This window comes from Pezoporus flaviventris, unplaced genomic scaffold (assembly GCF_033815535.1).
Source record: "Pezoporus flaviventris isolate CSIRO_AGI_PZ_B2104156 unplaced genomic scaffold, CSIRO_AGI_Pfla_v1 ptg000015l, whole genome shotgun sequence".
Lineage (NCBI taxonomy): Eukaryota > Metazoa > Chordata > Aves > Psittaciformes > Psittacidae > Pezoporus > Pezoporus flaviventris.
The window spans coordinates 39,694,219-39,720,200 of NW_026892563.1; the positions used below are offsets into that span (position 1 = coordinate 39,694,219).

At 49.0% G+C, this 25,982-nt stretch overlaps 1 protein-coding gene across 7 annotated transcripts in view; it reads right to left on the reverse strand.

Annotated features, from left to right (window-relative positions):
* Positions 1-6,523: 6,523 nt before the first annotated feature.
* The window catches only part of SIDT1 (SID1 transmembrane family member 1), a 37,286-nt gene continuing 17,827 nt past the window's right edge, over positions 6,524-25,982 (reverse strand). For 2 of the 7 annotated variants that reach the window (XR_009743515.1, XR_009743517.1), the window contains 18 exons: positions 25,825-25,918; positions 24,673-24,744; positions 24,191-24,284; positions 23,404-23,447; positions 20,205-20,276; positions 19,057-19,205; positions 18,387-18,460; positions 17,789-17,855; positions 16,594-16,667; positions 15,899-16,022; positions 15,398-15,515; positions 14,691-14,827; positions 13,004-13,112; positions 12,571-12,585; positions 11,806-11,882; positions 10,720-10,766; positions 9,242-9,784; positions 8,765-8,802 (listed from right to left, as the gene is read on the reverse strand). Coding sequence is in view for 4 of the 7 variants with exons in the window: in XM_061454212.1 (XP_061310196.1) it covers positions 7,698-7,760; positions 8,689-8,802; positions 9,242-9,352; positions 9,679-9,784; positions 10,720-10,766; positions 11,806-11,882; positions 12,571-12,585; positions 13,004-13,112; positions 14,691-14,827; positions 15,398-15,515; positions 15,899-16,022; positions 16,594-16,667; positions 17,789-17,855; positions 18,387-18,460; positions 19,057-19,205; positions 20,205-20,276; positions 23,404-23,447; positions 24,191-24,284; positions 24,673-24,744; positions 25,825-25,918 (1,761 nt within the window). In the remaining 3 variants the exon portion in view is untranslated. Of the gene's footprint in view, positions 7,761-8,688; positions 8,803-9,241; positions 9,785-10,719; positions 10,767-11,805; positions 11,883-12,570; positions 12,586-13,003; positions 13,113-14,690; positions 14,828-15,397; positions 15,516-15,898; positions 16,023-16,593; positions 16,668-17,788; positions 17,856-18,386; positions 18,461-19,056; positions 19,206-20,204; positions 20,277-23,403; positions 23,448-24,190; positions 24,285-24,672; positions 24,745-25,824; positions 25,919-25,982 lie in introns of those variants that run through there. The other 5 variants (XM_061454212.1, XM_061454213.1, XM_061454214.1 and 2 more) reach the window with 5 other exon arrangements.

Here is a 25,982-nt window from a genome sequence, read left to right on the forward strand (position 1 = left end):
GCCTCTTGCATTTAGTTTGTAGGTCCGTGTTTCTGCTTCCAACTCTTGGCCCTTTCCCAGGTCTTTGGGCTCTGCTCTTGGGAAGAAGAACAGTGGGAACACCTTTACCATTGAATGGAAACTCTTCGTCTTTTTCCTTCTTTTTTTTCTGTCCTTTTTCCTTTCCCCTACCCCTGAAGCTGTTGTGTTTTGGTACTGGGTTGTTATGATGTTAAGGAACGTTCACCTTCCCTTCATCTATGCCAGGAGAAGGGGTGAAGTTCACCAACAGATGCATTTTCTTCAGCAAAAATCTATGATGCCAACCTGGCAATTAACAGTCCCTTTGTCTTTCAAGGTATATTTGGAAAAGATCATGTGGGTTTAGTTGCAACGTGTTAGCCCAGGAATGGCATTTTGTCTTCCATAATACCTTTTAGATGGTTACTTACACTAAGTGGGGGTTTGGTTTAACTTTGAAGAAGTAAAAATACCCAGTCCTGATTAATTAACCAAATCAGGAGCAGAAGGGAGAGTGCTACCTCTAAAGTTGGACTGCCACCATTGTGGCATAGCTGTGGCTTTTAGCTTGGCCTAAGTGACTTCAGCAGACAATGGCAAAGGTTATAGGGCTGGATTGCATATATGTCAATGTAGCCCTTGATCAAGCCCATTAGTAGTCTGGGAGAGTAAGAGCAGAGTCAGACCGAGCTGAAAGCAGGCAATAGGAAAGTAACGTGTGAACATTTATCTACCCTTTCATTGAGAGAAAGGACCTCAGTTAAGGACAGCTAAGGACACTGATTTGAGCTGGTGGCCGAGCCTGACTGGAATGTTTCCTGCTCCCAGCTCCAGTCTCTACACTGCTGCCCAGGTGGAAGAGCATCTCTGATAAATAAACTCACGCTGTGCTAGTGCAGAGCCTCCTGAATGTATGCCAGACACGTTTCCTACTGCACTTTAAAGCTGCGCTGCTGCTGTGGTTGGTGACTGCTGCTGTTGCAGGAAATCAGTTGTGTGGCAGGGCAACTGCAGAGGCATTACTGGAGGAAAGGGGTTGTTTCCTTATCTCTGATCTCCTGTTGTCTTTTCACCTTATCCAGAGGTACTTGCGCAGCCCTGGCTCCAGGACTTGGCCCCAAACTCCTGCTGTTTCTGGATGACTTGAGTGTAGTCAGCTGTGCTGAGAGCCATGGTCTTTTGTTAGTCGCCAGATACGTTCCATGCTCATCACTTTATAGCGCTCTCACTTGGACTGGAAAGGTAGAGCAGCATTGAATCTACTTATACCAAATTGGTCACATTTGTGTTGTTTTCTGATACAGTGACATAAGGATCTCCATTCTGTATTGTCATGTAACACAAGTTATCTGCTACTGCTGTTCCCTTCTCCCACTGCCACTGATGGAGCAGCCTCAAGGACAGGAGTGCTAGTGCAGACACAGGTTTGCATGTGACGGGTGTTTGCCTTTGCAATCCTTAGGGTAAATGGAAAACCTCAGAGCACCAACACTTTCTTCCCTCTGGTCACACTAAGCTCAAGTTAGTCTGAACCAGGGAAAGATTTAGCAGAGGTTTTTGGTCATGGCAATACAAAACCGTATTCTCTCTGTGAGCAAGCCCTGGTTTTAGCTATACCGAAGCCATTATTTTATCTGCTGATACCAGTGTTTAGGAGAGAAATGTAAAATAAAATTAGGAAAAGGGCATTTCTTTCCGTCTCAGCAGAACTGTTTTTACCAGCAGGTTCCCAAGTTTGCAATACGCGCGGCTGGTTTTGGCAGTCACCACCATGAAACAACCGAGCTCGCAGTGGGTCGTACCCCTGTTCTGCCCGCTCGCTGGGAGAGAAGCAAAGATGGATTTTGCCACAGGAGATTAATCAAAGATGCTGTTGCCCTCCACGATAAATTATTTATATTCAGTCCAGTGTTTTCTGCTGTGCTTCTGTTTTCTACAGCTTGCATACAGTCCCACGGAAAGTCCTTACTATTTTGTAATGGCAAAAAGGAACTCTGCAGTAGAAATCTGTAATGACTGAACAGGAACATCACCTTCCTCTTGTAAATAAGATCTTGTCCTGTTTATTTTGACAGCTTTTTACAACTGTGTTGCATTCAGGTGTAAATATCCCAAACCACGATCTTGTTCAGAGTTCGGAGATTTCTATTGTTAAATGTAATACTTTGTTTAATAGTTGTAATAATTATTTGTATAGATATGAACATGATAGTATTTTATTAAAAAAGAAAAAGGAAAACCCTGGGAGTTGTGTGTCCGTGTTGATGCAGCTCCTTTCCCCAGGGAAAGCCGTGTCACGCTGCGAGATATAGGTAAAAATGGAAGCTTTGTTTTGAGCCTGGGAACGTACAGTTACACCTCTGCACTGCTCTATATTCTCTGTGTACACCAGAGTTATGCACCGCCTTATTTGGCTGTATAAAATCACCTGATCCCAAAGAAACCCAGACTGATAATGAAGTACCTAAGTAACATTCTTGTGGACCCAGAAGATGCCATTATGAAAGATTATGTTTTCTTTAATTAAAACTTAGTATTATGATAGATGAGCTTCCATTTTGTTCCTTCAGTGACAGGCAGAACTGCAGTTTAATGATGGGAGTTGTTCAGAGCTCACTGGGGTTCAGACTATCAAGAAGCTGTGTGCAGGACTACCAGTGGTCTCTGAACAGCCACAGTAACCTACTCCCAGCCTGTCTGCCCAGCCTTGAAAGGGCAGTTCTGGCCCAAGAGGTGGCAGGGAGGGCTGGTTAACTGCACCCAGCACTGCCCAGGAGCATCAGCCCCAATGTCAGTGGCAGCAATGCTGCCAGCACCCTGGGTAAAGGTGGCATTCCTGCCGTAGCAACCTGCTCTGTCACAGTAAAGGGAGGGGAAAGAGGACAGGAGCCATGGGCTGATGCCCTCACCCCTGGCTAACTGCAGTGGGTACAGTGATGTGTGGGACATGGAACAGGGCTGCTGTTGCAGTTTCTGTGAGACCCCAGCAGCACCCAAGGGCAGTGAGGTCCAGGCTGAAAGATGCTGGGGGCGAGGAGGGCCCTCAAGGCTCATACAAACACGTGGTGTGGCCACATGCACATGAAGGAAACCATATCCAGAAGCACAAGTGAAACAGGCTCAGAGTGTTTCTTCTCCCATCTTAAGCTGGAGCTGGAACACAGCCCCAGCACCACACCTCAGTCTCAAATACACCCTGTTAACAGCACTGCTAAACTCAGTTCGTGTTGCCGTCACTGCTAACCCCAAGATCCTTTTCCCTCAGTTTAACAAGCACAGATAGTCTGTATTTAACATCTCCCCTAAAACCATGCCCTCACAGTTCAAAATGTAGTGTGCTGCCCCTGCCTTGGCTGTTCTGCCATCTCAGAGGTGGTGGTAGTAGCTGTAACAGTGTCAGTTTGTGTGATCCTCATAATCCATAATTCACTTTTCTAAACTGTGAGGGAGTATTAGTATTATTATACAAAAGCTCTTTTCGTCACCTTTGAGTTGGCAGAACAACAACTTTGCCTCCATTTCCTGATGCAACAGGGAGCCTGGGATGGTGGTACCCACCCCCCCTGTGTACCCAGGGCAGCACAGCTCTGGGAGAGCGGGAGACACCTTCAGGAACTGTGGAAAGAGAAGAGTACAGAACAGGGAAGAGACAGGGGGGCAGGTAGAGCAGAGCCTACTGATCTCATGGCTGTGGAGCACCCAAAATCCCTTGACCCAACCACAGCACTGCACTTGGACAGGTGGGGGAGGCCCAGGGAAGGCGCTGCAGGAGCTGTAACACAACAATTATACTAAGCTGAGTGTTAACAGGGTTTTTGCTTGTAAAAACCAGCAAACATCAGCTTATTTGTCAAATCACAAGATGAGTATTTAATGAGGAACTGCAAGCAGCTTTGGGCAGTCGTTCCTGCGCAGGAATACAGTTATGCTGGCAGCCACCATTCCCAGACAGGCCCGTTCCTCAGCCCCTACAGTGAGATTAGGAACAATTCCTTCCCCAGAGGGTGCTCAGGCATTGGAACAGGCTGCCCAGGGCAGTGCTGCAGTCACCATCCCTGCATGTGTTCATAACCAGCATAGACGAGGCCCTCAGTGCCATGAGTTAGTGGTGGCCTTGGCATTCCTGGGGAATGGTTGAACTGGATGGTCTTAAAGGTCTTTTCCAACCTGGCTGATTCCATGATTCTCTGATTCTACCTTCCCTGAGGGCAGTCACCTGGAGGAGGACAGAAGCACTAACGGCACACGCTGCTGGTCAGGGGGGCTGCAGAGCAGAGCTTGACACGGAGCTGCCCGAGGGCCCAGCCAGGCACCCACCAGGCAGAACCATGAAGGCAGTGCTGCAGCTGCTGAGTCAGGCGGGGCCTGAAGAGCTGAAGTACAAGCACAGACCAGCAGACAGGGCAAAAGTGGAGGCACAGAAGCAGCAGGGAGACAATTCCATCCCTTTCTCCTGTCTCTGAGGCTAGAGCTGCCTTTCCTTGTATTTATTTAAAGTTACTGCATGTTTTCCTGCTTGTTCTGTGCTGTTCTCTGCCCTCCCTCCCTCACTACTACCACCTTCCCCTTTTTATACTGTGCTCATCCTTGCTTAGCTCAGTGAGCCCATATGTTGCTCTTCTACCTCCTACGTTGAGCCTTCCAACTGCTGTTCAACATGAGTTTTTTCTGACGTCCCTATTTATTGAAGATACCGGCTTTCCAGCTAGAAACAAAACAAGCTTGGAACAAGGTCTGAGATTATAAACTATGGAAGACGCACAGAGAAGGAATTAAAACGCACCCCCAAAACTGGACAAATTTTGAGGCACACAAGCCCTTCTTCAGTCTGGCACAGAAATGATTGTCCTACTATTCCAAGACCTTATCCCATGTCCTTGATGTCTGCACACCGCAAAATATACCAAGAGCAGAACATACCTGTAGAAGAGGAAAAGCTGCTCAGCCTTCTCCACACCTAAACACAGGGTAAGGACAGTCCTGCAAGGCCAAGAGCCCATCCTGTACCCGACTAAGCAGGGGCATGAAGACAGCACAGTGAGCAAAGAGCACTTCAGGTTAGACTCACAAACAGCAGGATCCAACACTGGATCCTCCAAGTCTTGCTCTCCACTCGCCTCAATACCTGTTTGCTCACCGGTTCTGACCGTCTGCCAAGACCAACGTGTGTTTGAACTAGTGCCGCTCTTCTCCCCATCTCTCTGTCTCAAGGGAACTGAGGGAGGCAGCATTTGCTAATTCTCATAAGAAACCACACAGGAGTCTCTGGTCAGACTTGTCCACTTCATATGAAGGCATTCAGTGAGCTCTGGAGCACTTTACAGCTGCAAGGTGTGACTGGTGTATGGACACCGGAGAAACCAGGCAGTTACAGGATTAAAAGGTAGTGAAGCTCCTACAAGAGGCAGATGCTGTAACTGCTGAGCCTCATGCAGCAGCAGGGCAGTATCTTCGCTTCAAGCACCTTTAATCACCCCAGAATTGCCTCCCACCTTTGTCAAGCTCCCATCTTAGATGAAATCTACACATCTCCCTCCAGCTCCCAGAGGAGCAAGACAAGCCTTGACTCCAGTGGAGGCTTCCCTTTGGTTTAGCACTTCTTGGGAGCTGGTGCTGAACCTGCTAGTGCTGGCAGGCACTTTCTGGGAAGAAAAGAAGCTGTGGGCAAGCCCGACTAGCCAAGAACATATGGCAAGGCTGCAGGGTGGCTGAATGCAAAGTGTGGGCTACCATAAGCTTGACGCTCCTCTGCTGGTGCTACTCAGACAAAAGCAAGCGTCATCTCCTTCCCTGCAGCCCATGTTAATGCTGTTAAGGAAGAGAAGCTTGTCCTTCACAACAAGCCTGAGAAATATGCTGCTATTTCCAACAAGAATCATTCACGACTCCATCCACATGGCAAACCTCCCACGTCATGCCCAAAGCACTGTAATGTAAGGCAGCACACAAGGACCACCACCTGCTCGTTCTGGCATGCCCTGCCTGAAACACAGCTCCATCTCTGGGAAGGTTAACAGCCAGCAGCCTCTTGTGTCATTCCTCCTCCAGCCCCTCCTCACCCTGCTGAAGGGGCCTCAGTGAGAAACAAGTGTCTGTTCTTTACTCTATTTAGCCTCACAAAGGCAGTTTGTAACCAAGCAGGTCATCTGCACCTAAGCTCAGCTTTGTGAGGGTCCTAGGGATGACAGCAGCTGTGTGACACCATTGGTACCCCTCTGCCCTGAGTGCTCTCGCTGCTGCTGCTGAAAGCTGGAGCAAGAAGAATTCAGCTCATTCTGCAGAGCAGAGAACCAGGAACATTCATTTTATTGACCATCTTGACAAACACCAACTTAGGAAAAGTAAAATAAACACCAACTGGTGCAAAACCTTACCAGGAGATGCAGACTTCTCCAAGTAGAAAATTGCCACCACCTTCTGCTTTGGTAAGCACAAGTGGAATGGAGCCTTTGCATCACCAGGTACATGCACATACTCCAAAGGAAAAATGCTCAGACAATGACAAGAATAAGGACAGCAGGCCTCAAAGAATACTTTTTTAATTCAAAATTAGCAAAACAGGTCACGTTTTAAGTGCAAGGCCTGAAATAATTCACACCTTATTCTTGTTTTTTAAATAACTAAGAACTGAGGAAGAATGCAGAAGCCATTTAAAAACTTATTCCAGATGCAGAAAAGTTGGAGAGCAGGGAAGTTTGGTCCAGATCTTTAGCCAAAGAGCTCAACCCCAACTGCCCCAAAACCTCCTCCACATTCCCAGCCCAAAAGGGATCCTGCTTTGCCAAGTTTACCTAAAGCCAGCTTGTGAAAGGAGAAAGTCTGAGGCTGCTGGATGGCCTCTCCCTTCCACCTTGTTCCTTCAACAAGCCCACACAGCAGGAACCAAGGGCACAAGGCTGCCCAGGCACAAGGCTGCAGCCTCGCCACACTTTCTTAGGGCCCCTTGAGGACAGCAGTTCTGGTGTTGTCACACTGACAAGTGCCTGCATAGAACCCACCAGAGAGAACTGATGCTGTTCAACACAAGTAAGAGAGGGGCTGCAGGAGCAAAGCAGGAGGTTCTGCCTCTGGCAGAGCACTGGTGGGCAACCCTAGTCCATCCTCTCCCTGCAACACTGCAGTGGTTTGTTACCATGGCTCCCCACCAGCTACAGGAGCAGCATCCCACTGCCACCTCAGTTTGAAGTCCTTTGCTTCCTTGGCAGCTGCAGGACAGGAACCGAACACTCTCCCCATGATGCCAAAGGAACTATCAGAGGGCAGCAGCCTGCAGGGCACAGGCCACCAGCTGCCAATGCAGGAGGACCTGCACTGCACTTCTCAAGCCCGCTCACCAGACAGGAAGCAGAGCACGTCAGCAGGGAGGAAGGGAAGCCAAGGTCTCAAACACACCTCCTGTTTCCTCCCTCTTCACTGGCTCCAGCACCTGCTGCACCTACAAGCCAAAGGGCTGTGCACGGGCCTCAGCGCTGGGTCACGCCTGCCCCAGAGGATGTGGTGAGAAAGGAGAAAATGGCATCTTCCCTCCCAGTCCCACCTCAGTTACTGCAGCACCTTCACGCTTGCTGTGGGATCCGGCTCCCCTGCTCCCACAGGGCTGTTGGCCACAGGAGCAGGCTCATTCCCCACAGATGCCAATGGCCCAATGGCTTTGGTTGAGCAGTTTGGGACGCCCCTGCGCCCCCATCCCCTAGCGTTCAGAACACCGGGATCTTGTCCCTGCGCACCACATCCAGGTCATCATCCAGGGTCAGCAGGACCTGAGGAGGAAAGCACGAGGCAGCTTCAGGTCTCACTGGCCAGCCCACAGCTGGGGAGACTGACCAGCTCCTCGCAGCATCTCATCACAGGGGGGTTCCACCTGGGCCACATCTCCAGCATGTACAGGTGTCACAACTGCAACCCATGGAGATAAGCCAGATTCATTTTGCTTCTGTAATGCTCCTAGCAAGTCACTCTAGCAGCACAGCTGACAGGTAGCTCTGCCTACAGTGCTGCCAGAACCTGAGCAGGTAATCATGCCTCAACTATGACAGGGATGCTGCTTGTAAACTGGTCCTAGCCTCTGGAGAGCCATCCAGGAGGCAGCAGGGTGGGAACTGCTTGACCACAGCTCAGGCATTGCAAGTGGCCAGGCAGCTCCTTCACAGTTTGCACCTTGTGCAGCTAGGGTTAAGGTCCCCCTTTTTACTTCCCCAAAACAATATGCTCTGACCCCATCACAGGGGATGCCTCCACCTTTGCCACTGCACAGACCATCAGGCCTGAAAAGAGGTTCCAAGTAAAGGAGCATAGGAGACAATTATGGAAGTGATGGAAAGCTGAGGAGAGAGGTGAGCTCCACACCAGTGACTCTAGTGCCTGGGTCAAAGGGGGTAGGGTCCCTTCCTGGGAGGTCCTCACAAACCTATGAGAGGGTTGATCACACCAGCAGCCCCTTAGCTTCCCCACAATAGCTGTGCGACCCACAGCCCAGAGGGAATTTGATGTCAGGAAGCACAGGGAGCAACAAGCCAACTGACAAAGCCTGATCCTACTGTGAAGGGTGTCAGGAGGCAGAGCCAAGCAGAGAAGTTGAGCACTTCTGTGGGGTCCTGAGGCAGCCACAGCTCCATGTACACAGAGGGACATGAAGGAAGAGGAGAGAGTGAGACCACAGAGCAGAGTGGAAGGCCCAGCAGGACTCACCAGAAAGGAGAAGAACAAGGCAGCTGCAGAGAGGAAGTGCCAAACATCATGGTCATCGAAGAAGCCCAGCAGGATGCACGGCCGGTTCTTTTCCCGGGACTCTGCTGGAGTCTCCTAGGGGAGCAGGCAAGGGGTCACTACCCAATAGCCACTCATACAGGGACCTTTCTGGCCATGTTGGACCCTCTGGAGAACGCCCTGTCTTAACTCTCCATGCAGAAGCCAGGAAAAAGGACAGTGCTGGCTGGACATGTGGCGAGAGAAGGGCAGGAATGCAACGTCGTACTTAGACCTGGAGATGAATCTGGGGCCACCGCCCACGGCTGGGTGTCCCTCTGGTCTCCACACCTGAGGTTCTGCATAGCATAAGCTGCACAGTCCCCACACAGCTTCCCATGCTCCCATCCCAGTCTGCTGAAGGGGTTGAACCCTTTCAGCTCTCCAGGAGCAGCCCAAGACTCTTCCCCAGAGTATCTTTTGTGTAAAACAAACAACAGGAAGGAAGAATGATGAGACAGAGACGGACAGAAGGTCAGGGAAAGGGAAACTTTACCTCCCAGCTGCTGAGGGTCTGGAAGAAGAAGTACAGGGCAGCTGCCCACACCACTGCTGTGGCCACAATGCAGAACATGGGGACGGGCAGGAGCTTCTCAGAGCTGCGGAGCTGCAGATAGGTAAGTAGCCTCACATCATCCCCTGAGCCCTTCCCAGCGTCTGGAGGCATGCACAGGAATGACATGCCAGCCAGGACCAGCTGCAGCTACAAAGGGCGCCCCATCCCAGGGAAATACAACCCAGCCACCCCAAGATGGCTACACAGCATCCCTCCCCAATACCAACACCTTGTCGCACCCTTAGCCCCACAAAGACCCATCCACATCCCTCAGCAGCACCACAGGAACACAAACTGCAGCCAGAAAAAGATGCCCATCCTTTCCCCTTTGAGACAGGTGCCCCAGGGACAGGACAGCTACAGCTGCCTCCCTTTACCTTCATGATGATGTAGAAAGCCAGATATAGCAAGAGGTTACAGATAAAGATCCCCAGTATGTAGGAGGCGAAGTCTCTGGGCCTATACACCAGCCCAAAGATGGCACTAAGAGAGAGGGAAAAAGGGATGTTAGACAGCCCTTTACACTGGGGACAGGGTACATCCCCAAACTGACAGCCACCCACTGCCCACCAACCACAAGGCACAACACCACTGCCACAGCTTCCCAGTTCCCTGCAGGAATTGCACTGTTTGCCTCTGCTCCCTGCCAAGCAAACTTGGCCATGGTCAATGCCTGAGAGCAACCAGAGACCCCAGGGGACAGGCAAGGGCCCTGGGTTGCTTCCAACCCACAGCCAAACACATCTCACCCAATAGGAGCTGGCTCCACACCTGTAGGTTTAGCAGAAGGCATGTCCCCGAGAAGCACCTTTTAGTGAAAAGCAAGAGCTTTTCATAATGATCTTAGGTCTCATCCAAGAGCTAACTCCTCCCATCCACACAGATACTGCTGAGCCAGGCTCTGTGACTGTGACTCACAAGTGTCTGTCAAGTCTCCTGCACCTTGGCTGCGCCAGACACCTTCCAGCTACACAGAAAGCACATGTACAGCACAGTGCAACACCATAGTACCAGACAGCCCTATACAAGCTCAACCAGATGCAAGCCACCAGCTGAAATGCTCAGGGATGCTTCACATAGCTCTGTAGTGCTGCACTGCATCCTGTGATAGGCTGAGAACATTGGGGCTGTTCAGCCTGGAGAAGAAAAGCTGTGTGGAGACCTCAGAGCAGCTTCCAGTGTCTGAAGGGGGCTACGAGAATGCTGGAGAGGGACTCTTCATCAGGGACTGCAGTGATAGGACAAGGGGCAGTGGGTTCAAGCTGAAACAGGGGAAGTTCAGGTTGGATATAAGGAAGAAGTTCTTTACTGTGAGGGTGGTGAGGCACTGGCACAGGTTTCCCCACCAATTCAGGCCACCTGTATATCACTATCCTGCTGCCCACGTTTACGCAAGACACCAGCACCCCACTACTTACAAGGACCAGTTGACCAGGTTTCCAACAATGAGCAGCACCATCCTGTCCTGGGAGAGAAGACACTGGTGATCATATGAAAGCAGAAGGAAATGCACAGAGGTTTCTGCCTCAGGAATTCATGATATCATTATGTAAGGATTTGGAATCTGGCTCCTGCAAACACATGTGCACCTGGCTCTGAAGTTTGCGCTGCAGGAGCTTTTTCCAGATGGAAACTGCTCTGGCCTTTGCAAATCTGAAGAAAGCATTGCGAGGAGACTAAATATCCAAAGAAGCACAAGCCTAACACTTAAGAATCAGCCCCAGGAGGTTCTGCAAAGCCTTTGACTGTTTCCACTATTTTTCTAGCAAGATTCCTTCCCTCCCTCCATTTTACAGAAAAATTATTGCACAGAGGGAGGACATGCTTGAAAGAGGCTGCAAGGGAAGCTTTGCAATACCATCCTGCACATAGCCACAGGGCCTGTTTTCATCCATCTCATCATTAGCTAGGGAAGCCCTGGAACTGCAGCAGGCAGACATACTAGATCTGTGGAGCACGTGCATTTATGCTTACAGCTGCTTTCATTAAGGTCCTTTCCAACCCTAACTATTCTACGACTCTAGGATGCAGCTATTTCAGTCCAGCCAGCCTTACTTTATGCCTGAGTGTACCAAGTTTGCTTGCAAAACTTGGGCTGACACTTATTCAGAGATAGGGGAGTACATTCATTGAAAAACATAAACAGGATGCTCATGGATAAAGCTTCATTTGGCTTCAAGCCCTCATTGGCACCCTGTGCCAAGAAGAAAGTCATCAGTGGGACACAAGCTAGCAGCTACCATTTCTTACCTTTTCTTGCTGTCTGCCCTGAGGTGCTGTAGAAATAGCAATAGCTATTGCTTAAGCCACTGAACAAAATAGTCACTGCCCTCCCCAAAGAGGCTGCACTGCACAGAGCCTCATAGCCATCCCTTTGAATTTTGGGGAAAGCAAGGAGGGGAAGCAGGGAGCATCATCCCTCAAACAGCCACATCTCTTTCCTCTGCACATTGCCTAAAAATGAGCAATTGCTAAGAGAGGTGCCAAGGTGACAAATCACCTACCATATACATTGGTCGACTGCACCGCTGGATACAGTCTGTGTACAGCACCATCACTGCCCGTCGAAACATCCCCAAGTCTGTCAAAGAAGAGGATAAAAAGCCAGAACAGCCAGCAGAGTGAGCTCTGAAATGCCTATGGGGGAAGACACAGACACCCACTAGCTGACAACAGAGAACCCAGCCTGGGGGTGGTCAAGGTGTCAGCAGATTCATTTCTTGCCCTTTGGGAGCAGAAGGGAAGCCTCCACAGGGCATGGATGGCATGTGGCCAGAACAACAGGTAAAGCTTTGCAATCTCATCTCTGGAAGAGATGTTTGTGCAGGAAGGGGGGAAAAAAATAATCACCTTCCACGGAACAAGCTGCCAGAGCAAGGAAACATCAGGAACAGATCCCACAGCCCTGAGAGGGTCCTAGAGGGCCAGAGCAGACTCAAGACACTCCTGCTCTGAAAATCACTGCAGAAGCTTCACTGGAGAGCCATCAGTAGCAGAGGGATTGATAGACATGCATACACACACACCAACCACAAATGTGGAGCTTGAAAAGGCTCCTGCACGAAGATTGGAGCTCTCCTGTGCTGCATCACCACCTTCCTGCCAAGGAACAGGACTGGCAGTGCTGCTGGCAAACTGACTTCACTTCTCAAGAGCCCACCCCAGGTGGCACACGAGCCTGCCTCCCTACACACATCCATGCATATCTGGCTGCTACACCCCTGCTCAATCAGTTCAACAGAGAAAAAATGAGAGCTGCTGACAGTTACCTGATTCAGAGCCATCTGAGGCAGACAGGAGCAGAAAAGGAAGGAGAAATACATTTGCAAGCAGAGCACAAGAGCCAGCTTCCCCACCAAACCCTCTTCCCTCTCATCCCATGATAGGGTTTTATGTAGCTCACTGCTCTGAGCACAGTGCTAGGGAGAGCTGTAGCTGAAGGGCAGGCACCCTCAGAGCCCAGCTCTTTTGCCCCCACAGTGCAAACAGGTCCTGCTGACTCCCATGGGTATGGGAAGCAGCAGCAGAGCACTTCAGAAGATGCCAGGAGAGCATCAGATGGATAAGAGGACAGGATAACCCAGAATACAAGCACAGAACATGAGACTGTGCTCACAGACATGCTGCATAGGCAACTCATGCAGCTGAGGGCAGGAGGCACCTGCACACCCGGGAGCAAGCTGGTTCAATCATAGCACTTACCGATCTTGAAGCGACCCATGTAGTAGATCTGCGTGCTGAGAGCCAGCGAGGCCAGAACATGGATTATTGAGAAAATGACCCAAAACCAGATGTCATTTTTCCCAAACACCTGAAAGCAAAGAGCTCAGTTATCAGCAGCCTAATCCTTTCCTGTCCTATATCATTGTGGGGCATTAGACAACCTCACTGAGTGTGGAAGAGAAACCCCTAACCTTCCAACCTGAAAACAGATCTATAAATGCAAAACAAAGTTTAGAGAAGCAAGAGGAGCTCAGTATTCTGGAGAGGAGACCATTCTTTCTAAACACCCCTTCAGTGAAAAACAGCAGCTGGTCCAGGGAGCAGAAATGGAGGGACCCTCAGGCCAGGGAAGTTTTTTCTGCTGAGCTGGAAAGGAGCTGGATTTCTACAGAGGCTGTCAGGGAACCAAACATTAACAACTGCACTGCAGTAGACCAAAAGGCACAAAACTGCCCTGCAGGCAATTGCTCCACACTTTCACTTTAAGATCTGGAAGTGAATTACAAATGCATGTTAATGCTATATTAAAACCTTAGTTTTTCATTATACATTAAGGAGTCCAGAAACTCGGGTCTGCCATCAGGCTCTCACCACACACTCCCCTGGGGCACAGCACTCACCTGAACTTTGGTGGGAGAATCAAGCAGAAAAGCCACCTCTATATCAACAAAGCAAGGGAAACATGCAGCTTACAAGCTCCACTGAGCAGCTTAAAAGTATCCCACAAGAGAAGATAATAATCCCATAATAAAACCCCAGTGTTTTGAACCTGGATGTACAGATCTACCAGAGCTACCAAGAGATTCTTAGAAGGTCTCAGGTTCACTAGGTGCTCCTGCATGCCTTATTGGACAGTCTCCTATTCAGAGGCCTATGCAGAATCAATTGATACTCTGCTTTACGTGTGGTAGTAAGGGGCTGACAGCCCACTGGGATCTAGCTGCTGCTTCAGAGCACCTGAATGGAAGTAAGTCCTTAAAAAGAAGGGAAGCAGAGACCTCCAAGGTAAAGCACAGGTTGGGGATTCATGCAGGCCCAGCTCAGTAATTGCAATGCTATGAGCAAATGGGCAAAGCCCTGTACAAATCTGACCTGTCTGTGACTACTGGTGCACAAGAGCAATTCTAGTGACTCCTTTTGCTCCAGTGCCTTCTACAAGCAGGTCCAAGCCAGAAACTTGCCTGGGAGCCCGCAGGCTGTTATTGCAGCCCTGCACTTCCCCAAAAATAGGAAAGCCAACTGCAGGAGTTGTGCCCAGAAAACTCAACGTTTTCCAAAGGGCAGAAAGAGGCACAAGCAATTTGGTAGGGCTTCTCCTGGAAGCTCAGCCAGCCTCAGCCTCCTCCTCCAAGTTGAGCCACCATGCAGGAGACCAGCTGCATGCTTGGACACACACACACACTGGATGCACAAATTTTTCCTCTTAAGAAGGAAGGCACGTGGTGGTCAAAGCCCAAAAAGGAGCCCAACTAGAGAAAACTGCTCTGCTCTTCCCCTCCCTGCAAGCCCAGGGGAAGGAAGAAGGAAAACCCAGTGTACCAGAAGTTCAAATGCTAGCAGCTGCTTAACACGCTCTTATCGTACTCTGCTGCTCTCCCCAGTCATTTGCCCACTTAAGCACATCATCTCCTTCCCACAGAAGCAGGTAGGTAAGAATGACCCATACCACTCCAAGGACGGCCAGACAGATCACCACAGCAAATGAGGCATAGGCAGAGTAGGCACTGGCATTGATGTCTGGGTGGCGAGTCTGGTAGAGCTTCAGCATGCACAGTCCTGCGATCATGTACATGAAAGAGGTGTCTATGGAGGGAGCACAACAGGAACAGTTAAAACAGGTACTGCCAGTAGTACATTTTCCTGTGTTCAGATGGAGTTTCCTGTGTTTTAATCTGTGGCCATTGCTTCTTGTTCTGCCACTGGGTACTACTAAGAAGAATCTGTCTCACTCATCTTCATTCTAATTGGGTATTTATGCACATAGACAAAAACCAGCCTCAGTCTTCTCTTCCTCAGGAAGCCAAAGGAGCCCACAGAGGAAATGTTCCACAGAGATGGCAAACAGATGCTTCCTAGGCTTGAGCACTTTGCCACTCAAGCTGTTTGCTTACTGTGTTCAAACACTGAGCTGCAAAAGGGAGATCTTGCCAGCAGTGCACTACCAGAGTCCCAGGGTCTGGAGAGGAGCCTGAAATGTGTTAGTCCCCAGTATCCAAAGCCAAAGCCTCACTGCCTCCTGACTGAGCCCTGGAACAGGCAGTCTCCAAGGAAGTTTGCAAAGGTAGAGGGGTGTGAAAAATGAGCAACTCAGCAGAAGACAAAGCATGCTAAATCCTACCTCCAGCTCAAACGCTTGAAGGAAATTCAGCTTACCAAACTGGAAATTGGAGTAATTAGGGCAGACGTGATAACAGGCACTGAGCACCCCTTCCATCATCAGAGCAATGCCCATAGCATAGAAGAGACCAAAATGCTTTGGGATCCCATAGTCCTGGAAGAGAGCAGAGCTGTATAGCAAGTACCCTCACTGTTCTGATGTCAAGCAAGCTTCCACTCTCCCTCACTCCACCCCTTCTAAACCCTACACACATCCTTCAGTCACCAGTGCAGCACAGAGACCTCTACTCATCTCCTTGTCTTTGCAAGCCCAGGCTGGATCACTAAGGCAGTATGGACATACTGTAAGCAGCCAAGTACTGGGGTGTGCAAGAATGTAAGCATCCCACTGAGACCCTTTTCCAGCGTTGGAAAAAACAGGAGGATTCAATTCTCCAGCAAGGAAGGCAGAGGGAAACCCACTGTGTATCACTCTGCTTTGCAAGCTCTCCCTGTCTTTTCTCCCTCCACTCAGCTCCATGCAGCCGTGCTTCCTACCAGCGTATAGACATCTTTCATCTCCATGGCGCGACGGTGGAGAATGTCCCTGCGCAACACAATGAGGAGGAACAGAAAGCCCAGCAGCATGTGGCCCACATTGCTGAGGATGTTGTTGAAGGCACTGCAGGGAAAAAGAAGGTTTAAGACAAAGGCAGCACAGCAGCAGGAAGCTGAACTCTGGGCCCTGATAAGCTGAATCCATTTTGCTCCCCCCCTCCCATCCTCCACCTCAGCAGCTACCAAACACCTGCCAGTTTTACACCCTGGATTGCAACTTTAGGTTGAGCAGTTCACTTGCAGAGAGAGTGTTAAATGCACTGGGGCAAGATCCCAACTCTGAGCTGTCTTTGCACTCCCACAGTAGTTCAGAGGAACACTGCACGGTAAGGTCTGATCTGAACTTCTTTGCTGCTCACTGGATACAAATGAAGGTGTCCGGAAGAGCATGGGAGCACCTCTCTGCTGTGCCATAGGTTTGATAGGAGAACCCACATGCCATTTGATCCTGGATGCATGTGTCTCACTGCAACAGAAAGCCACTACTGAGCAAAAGAGAAAGCTCAGAGCCCTAAACTCTCAGTGGTCTAAACACTCTTATTATGAACCTGGCAAGGATAATATCCTGACCTGGGCTCAGCACAAACTCTCAGGAGGCACAAGACAATAATGCAGTGACCACAGGGCTCACTCACCTCAGCACCCCAAGGGGATGAGCACACAGAAAGTTGTAGTAGCAGATGTCCTGATTGCCTGTCACATTCACTACCTGGACAAAGAGGAGGTGCAAGACCCAGTATTAGCATATCCTCCTTGTTCTGTGGGGTTTGCTTCATCCAAACACAGCATGTAACACAAGGTGTACCAGGACACAGCCTAGCTCTAACACTGGTGCAGTGGGGTACCGACATCTGCAGTGAAGCTTTTTGTGGGTGGACAATATTACAGAGGGGCTGGACTACATGACCTTTGAAGGTCCCTTCCAATCCAAACTGTTCTGTGATTCATAGAATCATAGAATGGTTAGCATTGGAAAGGACCTTAAAATCATCCAGTCCCAACCCCCTGCCATGGGCAGGGACACTTCACACTAGACCATGTCACCCAAGGCTCTGTTCAACCTGGCCTTGAACACTGCCAGGGATGGAGCACTTATCACTTCTCTCAGCACCCTGTGCCAGCCAGTGCCTCACCACCCTCACAGTAAGCAACTTCTTTCTTATATCTAATCTGAACTTTTCCTGTTCTAGTTTAAACCCATCACCCCTTGTCCTGTCGCTGTAGTCCCTGATGAAGAGTCCCTCTCCAGAACCCTTGTAGCCCCCTTCAGACACTGGAAGCTGCTCTGAGGTCTCCAGGCAGCTTACCTTCTCCAGGCTGAACAGCCCCAAGTTTCTCAGCCTGTCTTCATACAATAAGATCTTGCCACAGGCCACAAACCTGACAATGGACTTCAGAGGAAACACATTTTGTGCTCTCAACCCCACCACTAAAATAGATCTGCTTGCAGATACCTGAATAACAGCAGGATAGCAAGGGTGAGGAGAAAAGAAATCGCTCATATCATAGCAAACCCTACTTGCTTTCAGTTGTCTTTTAGATGTAACAGCAGATTCCTCCTGCCTTTAAAATGAAATAGGACCCAAATGAGACATCAGATGAGCAGGAAAGCCAGCTACACTCCCACTTCCCAAGCAAAACTAGCAGAACTGCAAGCTTGGAAAGCCATGCTACACTTGACACAGAGCAGAGAGAGCAGCTAAGGTAAGCTCCTCAGCCTAGCAGGATTCCCAGGTTTCACTGTGACTGCCACCCTTACACCATGCAACCACAGAGCAAGTTAAAGGACAAGAGGATCCAAACAAGGGGGACAGACAGAACCCAACTCACCGTCTGGTAAGTGATGACAAGTTGGATGACTGGCAGGGCATAAAACACTGCAATGGTGATGATGTTCCTGCAGAAAAGAGACAGTAGCAGCAGCTACATACACCAAAACAATTGGTGCACACCCAGGACAGATCCCCACAGTGTTTGTAGAGGAAGGTGTACACTTTGATGCCTAAGGGCACAGACCCTGCAAGATTTATACTTCTGGGTATGATCTTCTGAAGCAGGAGATTAAACAAACGTGAGGCAAATGCTAAAGGCACAAGAAAAAGCAGCATGTGGACCACAAACTCACATGTTTGAGAGCCAATTTCTCCCCTCCCCCAGTATGTTCCAGCACACTGGTTGTTACCACACTTTAAAGCAATTATGCAAATGAGAATCCATTGCCAGGATCACATGTGCACTGGTCCACAAATATCCTTATTTGAGGTATGTGGATCTGCAGTTACTGGTTGGAACAGGGTCAGAACGTGTAGCAGGGTGGTTCAAGGAATACCATCATGTCTAAAGTGTTGGTCAGAAGGGCATGTGGGCAGACTTCACAACCAGAGACTGGTTCCAGAGCTTGGGCCTTATCAGTTTGTCTTCTTCTTACCAGAAATAGATTTTGTATTTTTTGCTGACAATCCTTCGGTCCTTCCTGGACAGGTCTGACAGATAGAGGAACACCTAAAATGTTAGTGGGAAGCAAAAGATAGAACAGAAAAGAACTAATAAAGACTACAGAAGTATTGGGACAACATGCAGCTTGGTGTTATCTGGACCATTTTTTAAACAGTAAGCTCATTGTGTCCTTTGATCCTATGGGGAATGAGTTCTGCAAAACTCTCTGACCTCCAGGAATGGCTCTGACCACATGGGTTAACAAAAGAAGGCATTTTGAGAACTGCTAGCTTAAAGCTCATCTGCATATCCACTGTAGCCACACTGCTCATACCAGGTAAAGACCCACTATTGCATATTATTTTCTCCCTATGTTCTTGCACCTCCTTGGACTTTCTGGGACACTCTGTGCTTCTTCCTCCTTTCTCAATAGTTCCCAATACATTCTGATTTTCCACACTAAATTGCTCATTTCAGCAACACACTCAGTACAGCATGAAAACTTTCTAGACTCTGACAAACCCCACTAAACAGCACATTCAGCTTTATTAAATTAGATCCACCTAAAAGAGAGAATCTGAAACTGAAGTGACTAGTGCTGGTCCTGGCACAGGTGTGTCCATGGCCCAGCATCACGGCCACAACTGACGTGCCAGCCGTACCTTAGTGCGGATGATGTTCTTATCACTTTCAATCTCTGGCATGGTGTCAAAGTCACTCTCCTCCTCCACAGAGCTGTCTGTGTCAGAGCCAGCCCGCGGCCTGCCCTCTGGGGAAGAAAACCGTCGTCCACCACTGGAGCTTGACTCATCTGGAGCAGAGTGAGGAGAAGGAAACCGGCAGGGTAAAGGCTAAATCCCTCTATGCATAGCAAGAAGAAAGCTGCCAAGCTCCCAGCCAGCCCATTGCTCATCCTCACATGAGCAGAACAGAAGTTTCTTCTTCATTTCCCAAATGCTTTTAAAGCGTTTCCTTGGGAACTGGGGAAGGGGGACAGGATGGTGCTGAAGCCCTCTATTCCAGGACTTAAATCCTCCTGAATTTTTCCAAAACCCCATGAAGTATCAGTTCTGTGTTTCTTTGTCAAGCATTCCGAGATATCACACCTTCACAGTCTAATAACTGGATGACATCTGGAGTATCAGGGCTGACTTTATACCACAGTGAACAAATGCATCCTGAGCAAGGACCAAAAATTACACCGATATGAGCAGCTGCCTCATGCTGCCTTGGACCTGCACCACCTCACCCTGCAACCTGGGTCCCCAGGCTGTCAAATTCAAGGATTAAGCTCAGAAGCCCACAACACTGAGCTATTCAATACCAATCCCTCCACAGGAGGGAAAACTGCTAAGGACTGAGAAATACTCTGGCAAAGGAAGGCACTGCCTATCATCTCTGATCAACAGGACCACTGAGAGGTTTTCTTCCTCCTCTGCTACAAGGGAATAGTTCATCTGTGGACAGAATGACATTATTTCTCCTCTAATGAAATCACAATAAGCTGTGATTCTGTCTTGCCTTGCAGCACACACCAACACTTATCAGGTGACTGAGATGAACGTTTCCAGTGACAGAACCTCTCTGGGCACCTCTTCCAGAGATGTGTCACCTTTCTGATGTAGATGTTTTGCCCTAAAGTGCAACCTGAACTTCCCAAGCTGCTATTTATTTTTGTTTTCCCAAGTAGTTGCAAGCTGCTCCTAAAGCAGTTTGCTGGTTTACTCCTTTCTGGCTTTAAAGCACCTTAAAGTTTCTTCTGCTCCAAACAGAACCCTCCCCATGTTCTCAGTTCTGGAAGATACTGTACCAATAGCACCATAGCTGCTTCCCTCAGGGGTGCTGGCTGTGATGGGTTGTGAAGGCGTCATGATCCCAGATCCTGCCATGGAAGCAGACCCAAAAGGGACAATTAGTTTCACATCAATGCTTCGAATCGTATCTTTGAGGTGAATATGAACAGCTTGAAGAGCTGGAGGGCTTGGGAAATTTCTCCAAACAAGTGGCAGTCTCCCTCTAGGGGCATACTGTGCAAAAGGGAAACCTCTGCTTTGCAATGAGAAGCAAACCCATCTCTTTCAGCCTCCCCACAGGCTGCCAGCTCGACTCACAGAAGTACAGGCCTCCCTCCAGCTCCCTGTAGGGATCACATTATGGGGCTGTAAGACATAGCAAATTCTAGAGCAAGTCTCCCAGTACTCAGAGCACCCTTCTGTATTTCTAATTCTTCTCCTTCCCCACCTCATGCATTTGTCCATTCAAGTTCAAATTACTGCTTTCCTTCGACGCATTGACTGCACTGCTTGGGCTGTAGAGAGCTGGTCTCCATTTCAGCTTCTCTACCCTCCTGCCCCATCTCTCTGATTAGACAGTGAACAGCCCTGAGGAGCATCAGAAGCGGACAACATGGCACGGACTGAGAACAGAAGGAAGGCTCTGGCACACTGCAGTTCCCCATGTGACACCCCTTCAGCCCTGAGCTGGGATTAGCAGGATGCCATTGTAGGTTGACACAGGAGCAAGAGCCACCTTCTACTCATCACCCACTGTGCAACCCTCCCTCTCTCATGGCAGTTTTTCCTGTTGCTTTAAAGTCACTTGGAAATCCAGATCACTAGGAAGAGGCTGAAAGAAGCATTACCCCATGTTCATGGCACCATGCACAATTCCTGCTCCTGTCCATTCTACCCCATAGGAATGCTTCCTCCTAATTTGAGACCAGGCTTTGCCCTCTCAAGTGACCTGTCAACCTTCTCTCCCAAGTCACCAAGGAAAGATTTAAATCTGGACAAAGCAGGAATGCCAGGGGGAAGTGGTGCTCTGCCCCATCTCTAACAGCTGCTCTGGACCCAGCTCAGCCACTAATTTCAGTCCCACCTCACAGTGTGCAAGTGAGTCAGCAAAGTAAATGTACCACACTAGGTGTGGTTCCTCCACCTACTGCCTCTACCAGGTAGTGATGATGTGGAATGGGAGGCATGCCATGAGCTTAGATAAAATTTAACCGTAGAAGCTGGGCATAAGGTGGGTGCAAAGGAGCTTTTGCATATGTCCCTTTGCATAAGGAGCAAAGGGGCATATGTTGTTACAGGATATTTGAAAACAAAGGGCAGAGACAGATTGCTCAGCACCTCCATCCACACGTTCTTGGTTGGAGAGGGGAAAGGAAAGGGGAGCAATGAAGGTAACAAGATCAGGGGTACTTTAGAGGAAGAGAAATTCCAGTGGGTGGGAAGAGAAAAAAAAAACAACAAAGCAAAACAAAAGAAAAAAAAAAACCACAAGAGAGAAAGCCAGCATGCCCTTGGTGATGTGGAGGACAGGGGGATGCTAGTTACCATTTTATAGGCATCAGTCAGATACACACCCTGCAGAGACACAATAGAGAAAGCAACAGCATGTGGGTAGGACACAGCTCCTCCCCAGAGGAGACGTGGCTCTGATGTGCAGTGCCAAGCATGTGAAGGTGTCAGAGTACAAGGAACAGGACAGGTCACAGAAGGAGAGATACCTCTGGGAGGAGCTGTGAAGGAACTGTGCTCCTCTGCCCTGTCACAGGGCTGGTATTCAGGACTCTTCCCTGCCCTGGAACCCTCCAGATCTGTGCTGAGCACAGAGTTTGTGCCCTGCAGCTTCTGGAGGGACTTCCCAACCACCAGAATTTAACTTGCACCTCTCTCCGGGGCAGCTTGGAAAGCAGCTTCTGAGCTGCCTTCAGCACAGGAACCCTCAGCTCCAGCACCAGCAGCACTCCTTGAGGCTCCTGGTCTCAGGCAGCTGAGGCTGTGCCTCCTTGCCTTAGACAGTGATCCCTTGTCACCACCCTGGAGCTCTTTCATAGCCTTCAGCCTCTGCCAGGTCCTTTTGGCTTTCCCAAACTCCCGACACACAGGCCCTTCCCATTTTTCCAGTGGCTTAAGACCTACTGTTGTCTCACAGCAGGATCCATCCCAAATGACTTAAAATTAGACTATTTTTAAGAACATCTTTTACAGTCCCCTGCTCATTTGGTTGTGAAGAAAACCTTTACACACATTCCACATACAGGGATGAATATGTGGATCTCAGTGGCTGAAGAATCCATATATACTCAGGTCCTCAGCAGAAACATTAATCTAAGCAATGCCAGGTCAGAGTGAAGCTCCACTGCTGATCTTTTAAGTACAGCTCAGTTATAATCATATGCTTATCTGGTGGCATGCAGACCAGAGAGACTGAAGGAGCTGAGGATTAAAGAAGGGAACACACCAAGAACTTTTCGATGCTGCCAAAAAACAACATCTTCCCTTTCTCCAGGAGGAGAGTACAAATGACAATGTCCTTAACACCACCAGTGCTTTGAACTATTCTGCAGGCACTAAATATTTAAACAGCCTCCAACACTGCTCCGAAAAGCAGGAACTCCCAGTGCCCCTCCTCACATGATGAAAATTTCCATCTTCCACTGGTACCCTGTCAGCTGCAGCTATGTTTGTATAAAGCAGAAATCTGCAGCATGTTGAAAGGTGGGTGCAGGATAAAGTAAACTGAATCCAATACCACAAGTAAATACACAAGCAGCACAACCAAACTGTATCAGTCATTCATTCACTTGTTAAAATATTTTCCAGTTAAAAACAAACTAAAATATAAATTAAATTTAAAAAATCAGAGACCCTATGTTTAAAGCAGGGAGATGAAATCTTAAAACATAAGAGCTGGCTACTTCAGAGTGCCCTGCTTAGAAATGAACAGACCTGGCATCAAGAACATTAGTTGATAACAAGATCTAGCCAAGGTTTACCCTTCATCTACCCCTCTAAAAGCCAGCTCCTTGGGGTACGGGGTCAGGACCAGGTTCAGGGGAGCCTGCTTCAGGCACCCTTGTGAGGGCAGAGAGGAAGCTCTAACATCTTTTATTAGCACCAGGAACTACTTGGTATGTGTACAGGGAAAAAAGCTAGAAGGGACAGAATGTACTTGTTGTGCTATTCATTTAAAAGTTGTCACAGAGGAAAGAAAAACCTTACCATCCTCAGGACACAGTCTCCCAGCTGAAGCCTTCCTCTGAACCCTGAAAAGGAACACACAGCACTCATGAGATAGCCAACAAAGCCCATCACCTGCCAGCCATATCTAGGACGCCAATAGGTAAATATGGTACAACCTCTACAAAACAAACCAACCCAATATAGATAAACCATAAAAGAAACAAAAGCAATAAAAAAGGAAAACAGTTTGGACCAGCCATGGTTCAGCCATGACTGCCTGCTACCGACCTCTCCCATTTCCAAAGCAACAGAAGGGATTCTACCGTCTCAACTATCCAGCAGGACAACCAGTTACATGACCATCCCATCCTACACTGCTCAGCATGGTGGGAGAGATTTTATTTCCCCCTCCTCCCCCTTTTTTTTTTTCCCTAGAACAACCTGTCATGGTACCTGTGCCCAAGTTCACTTCAGACACAGATATTCTCCTCAACACAAGCCCAGGCACCAAAGTCTGGGGCAGGGGACACAGGTCAGGAAGGAAACCAGCACTCTCAGGACTCCAGGGCCCTATTTGAGTCACTGCCACGTATTGCAGTACTCAGTCCAGCACTGTGAAGTACCTTTTCTCCACAGTGCTCTGGCACACTGTATCACACTGCCATGATCCCCATCTGGCTCATGGTCAGTAGGTGCCTATACTGAGTAGTCATGGACTTCTTTCACTGCTCTGTTCAGATGCTTGCTGCCCCACTGGCCCCAAATGTACTGCAGGGTGAGGCATCTCCGAGATGAAAGGTTGCTCTTGTAAAACCCCTCAGCTCACCTGATGTAGTGCACAAAAGCAACAACCACTGAGCCCAGGTAAAAGGAGAGGAAACTCAGGAAGCTGAAGAACATGGCCTGGACATAAACAGACTCTGAGGAAGGAGACAGCGTTATCAGTCAATGCAGAGCAGAGACAGCTCCTCACAGAGCCAGAGCTCCCATCCTGCTCTTCCCACCACCACCTGGTGGCAACACCCAACTCAAAACAGCCCCCCAAAGCCCATCTGCTTTCCTCAAGAGGAATTGCCACAACCTGTTGCAAGGTCTCCCCCCATTTCTTCACCCCAGCACTAGCTGGTCTGCCCATGAGACCACCCTGTGCCACACAGCACCTCCTGGAAGGGATCAGGGCTGCAGCTGGGTTTTGACTCCTTTGCTAGTGCTTTCTTCACCATCCCATCAGAGGGCTGCCAGCCCAGCCATACCCTTCTACACAGAAGGGCCAAGTAAAGTTGCATTGCTCTGCCCAAAGGCACTGACTTTTAACAGAGGGCACAATCGTCACTTGAAGGTTCTTTGTCCGCTGCAGGTTCCAGGTACGGTTGACGTTCCCTGTGAGAGGCAAAGTGTACAGCAAATATAAAACCAAACATTAAATCCCTGGCTCTGATCTTGGTTCTCTGCACTTGCAAAAAACACCAGCATCTGGCTTTTCACTATCACCTCTGTGTGGTTTTGCTCTAAACCTTACTCAGACGTATCAACACACAGCCTTTACTTTCCCTTCCTCCCTATCCACAGCCTGGTTTTCAGATGAGAAATCCGTCCTTGACCCTTCCATACACTCTTCAGGTCTGAATGCCTGAATCCAAAGAGCATCTTATCTCCTATTCAACTAGTCCCCAGAGGGCACTTTCTCCCACTACAGGTACTGTGACACCATTTTTCTTTTGGCCAAAGCTCTGCTGGCAAATCATTTCTGTGCAGGTTGCCACACTCGTGACTGGCTCCGTTTCAGCAGGGCTCAGCACACCCTGCCAGTACAACTCTACCTGATCCTAAAACTACCAGCAAAGACACCCAGAAGGTGCCAACTCTTGTTTTAAGGGTGCAATTGGGAGATAGGTAGAAGGAAGGGGCCGTAGAGGGAGCCCAGTATATTTATTGGTTGCAGTCTAGCTTCTCATACAGGAGGAAGCCATCTGGCTTTGAGGATACAAATGTCCCCACTCCAGCTACAGCCACTACATTAGTGGTGAAGGCTTTGCTTTTACCACTGCACAGGAAGTGAACACAGTGTTTTCTGGTTGGGAAAGGCAATAGATTTGTTGACTTGTTCTACTGCCTTTCCCAACCAGAGAGACTTTAAAAGTATCTGTGAAATTATCATCCTAAAATGACTAACTTTTCCAAAAAGCTGTAAACAGCATTCCCTGGCCATCTCCCAAGACTCCAGTGACTCTTCTGACAAGCGCATAACCCTAGTAAGCCAGGCACTGTACCAGCCAGCCACCTCCTGTATTGGTCAAGACTTGTAACCTATCCAACAATATCAAGTTTATACTTCACTCTTCCTCACAGGTATGTGGAAGAGACAGAGCTATAAGACCAACCTGTGTCCTCCCACAATAAGGTCCCAAAGGACTCCTGCTGCTCCAACATCAACCAAATCCACCCCCTAGCACAACTTACCGTGAGCAGAAGAAGGCACAGAACCCCCACAGGCATAATCCTCTGGCTTGATGACGAATACAACGAAGAACTGCTCACCTGGAAAATCTTTTCTCTGCACAGAAGGATAGAAGAGGACAGACTCCCTAAGATGTGAAGAAGCCTCTCCCTCCAATGCA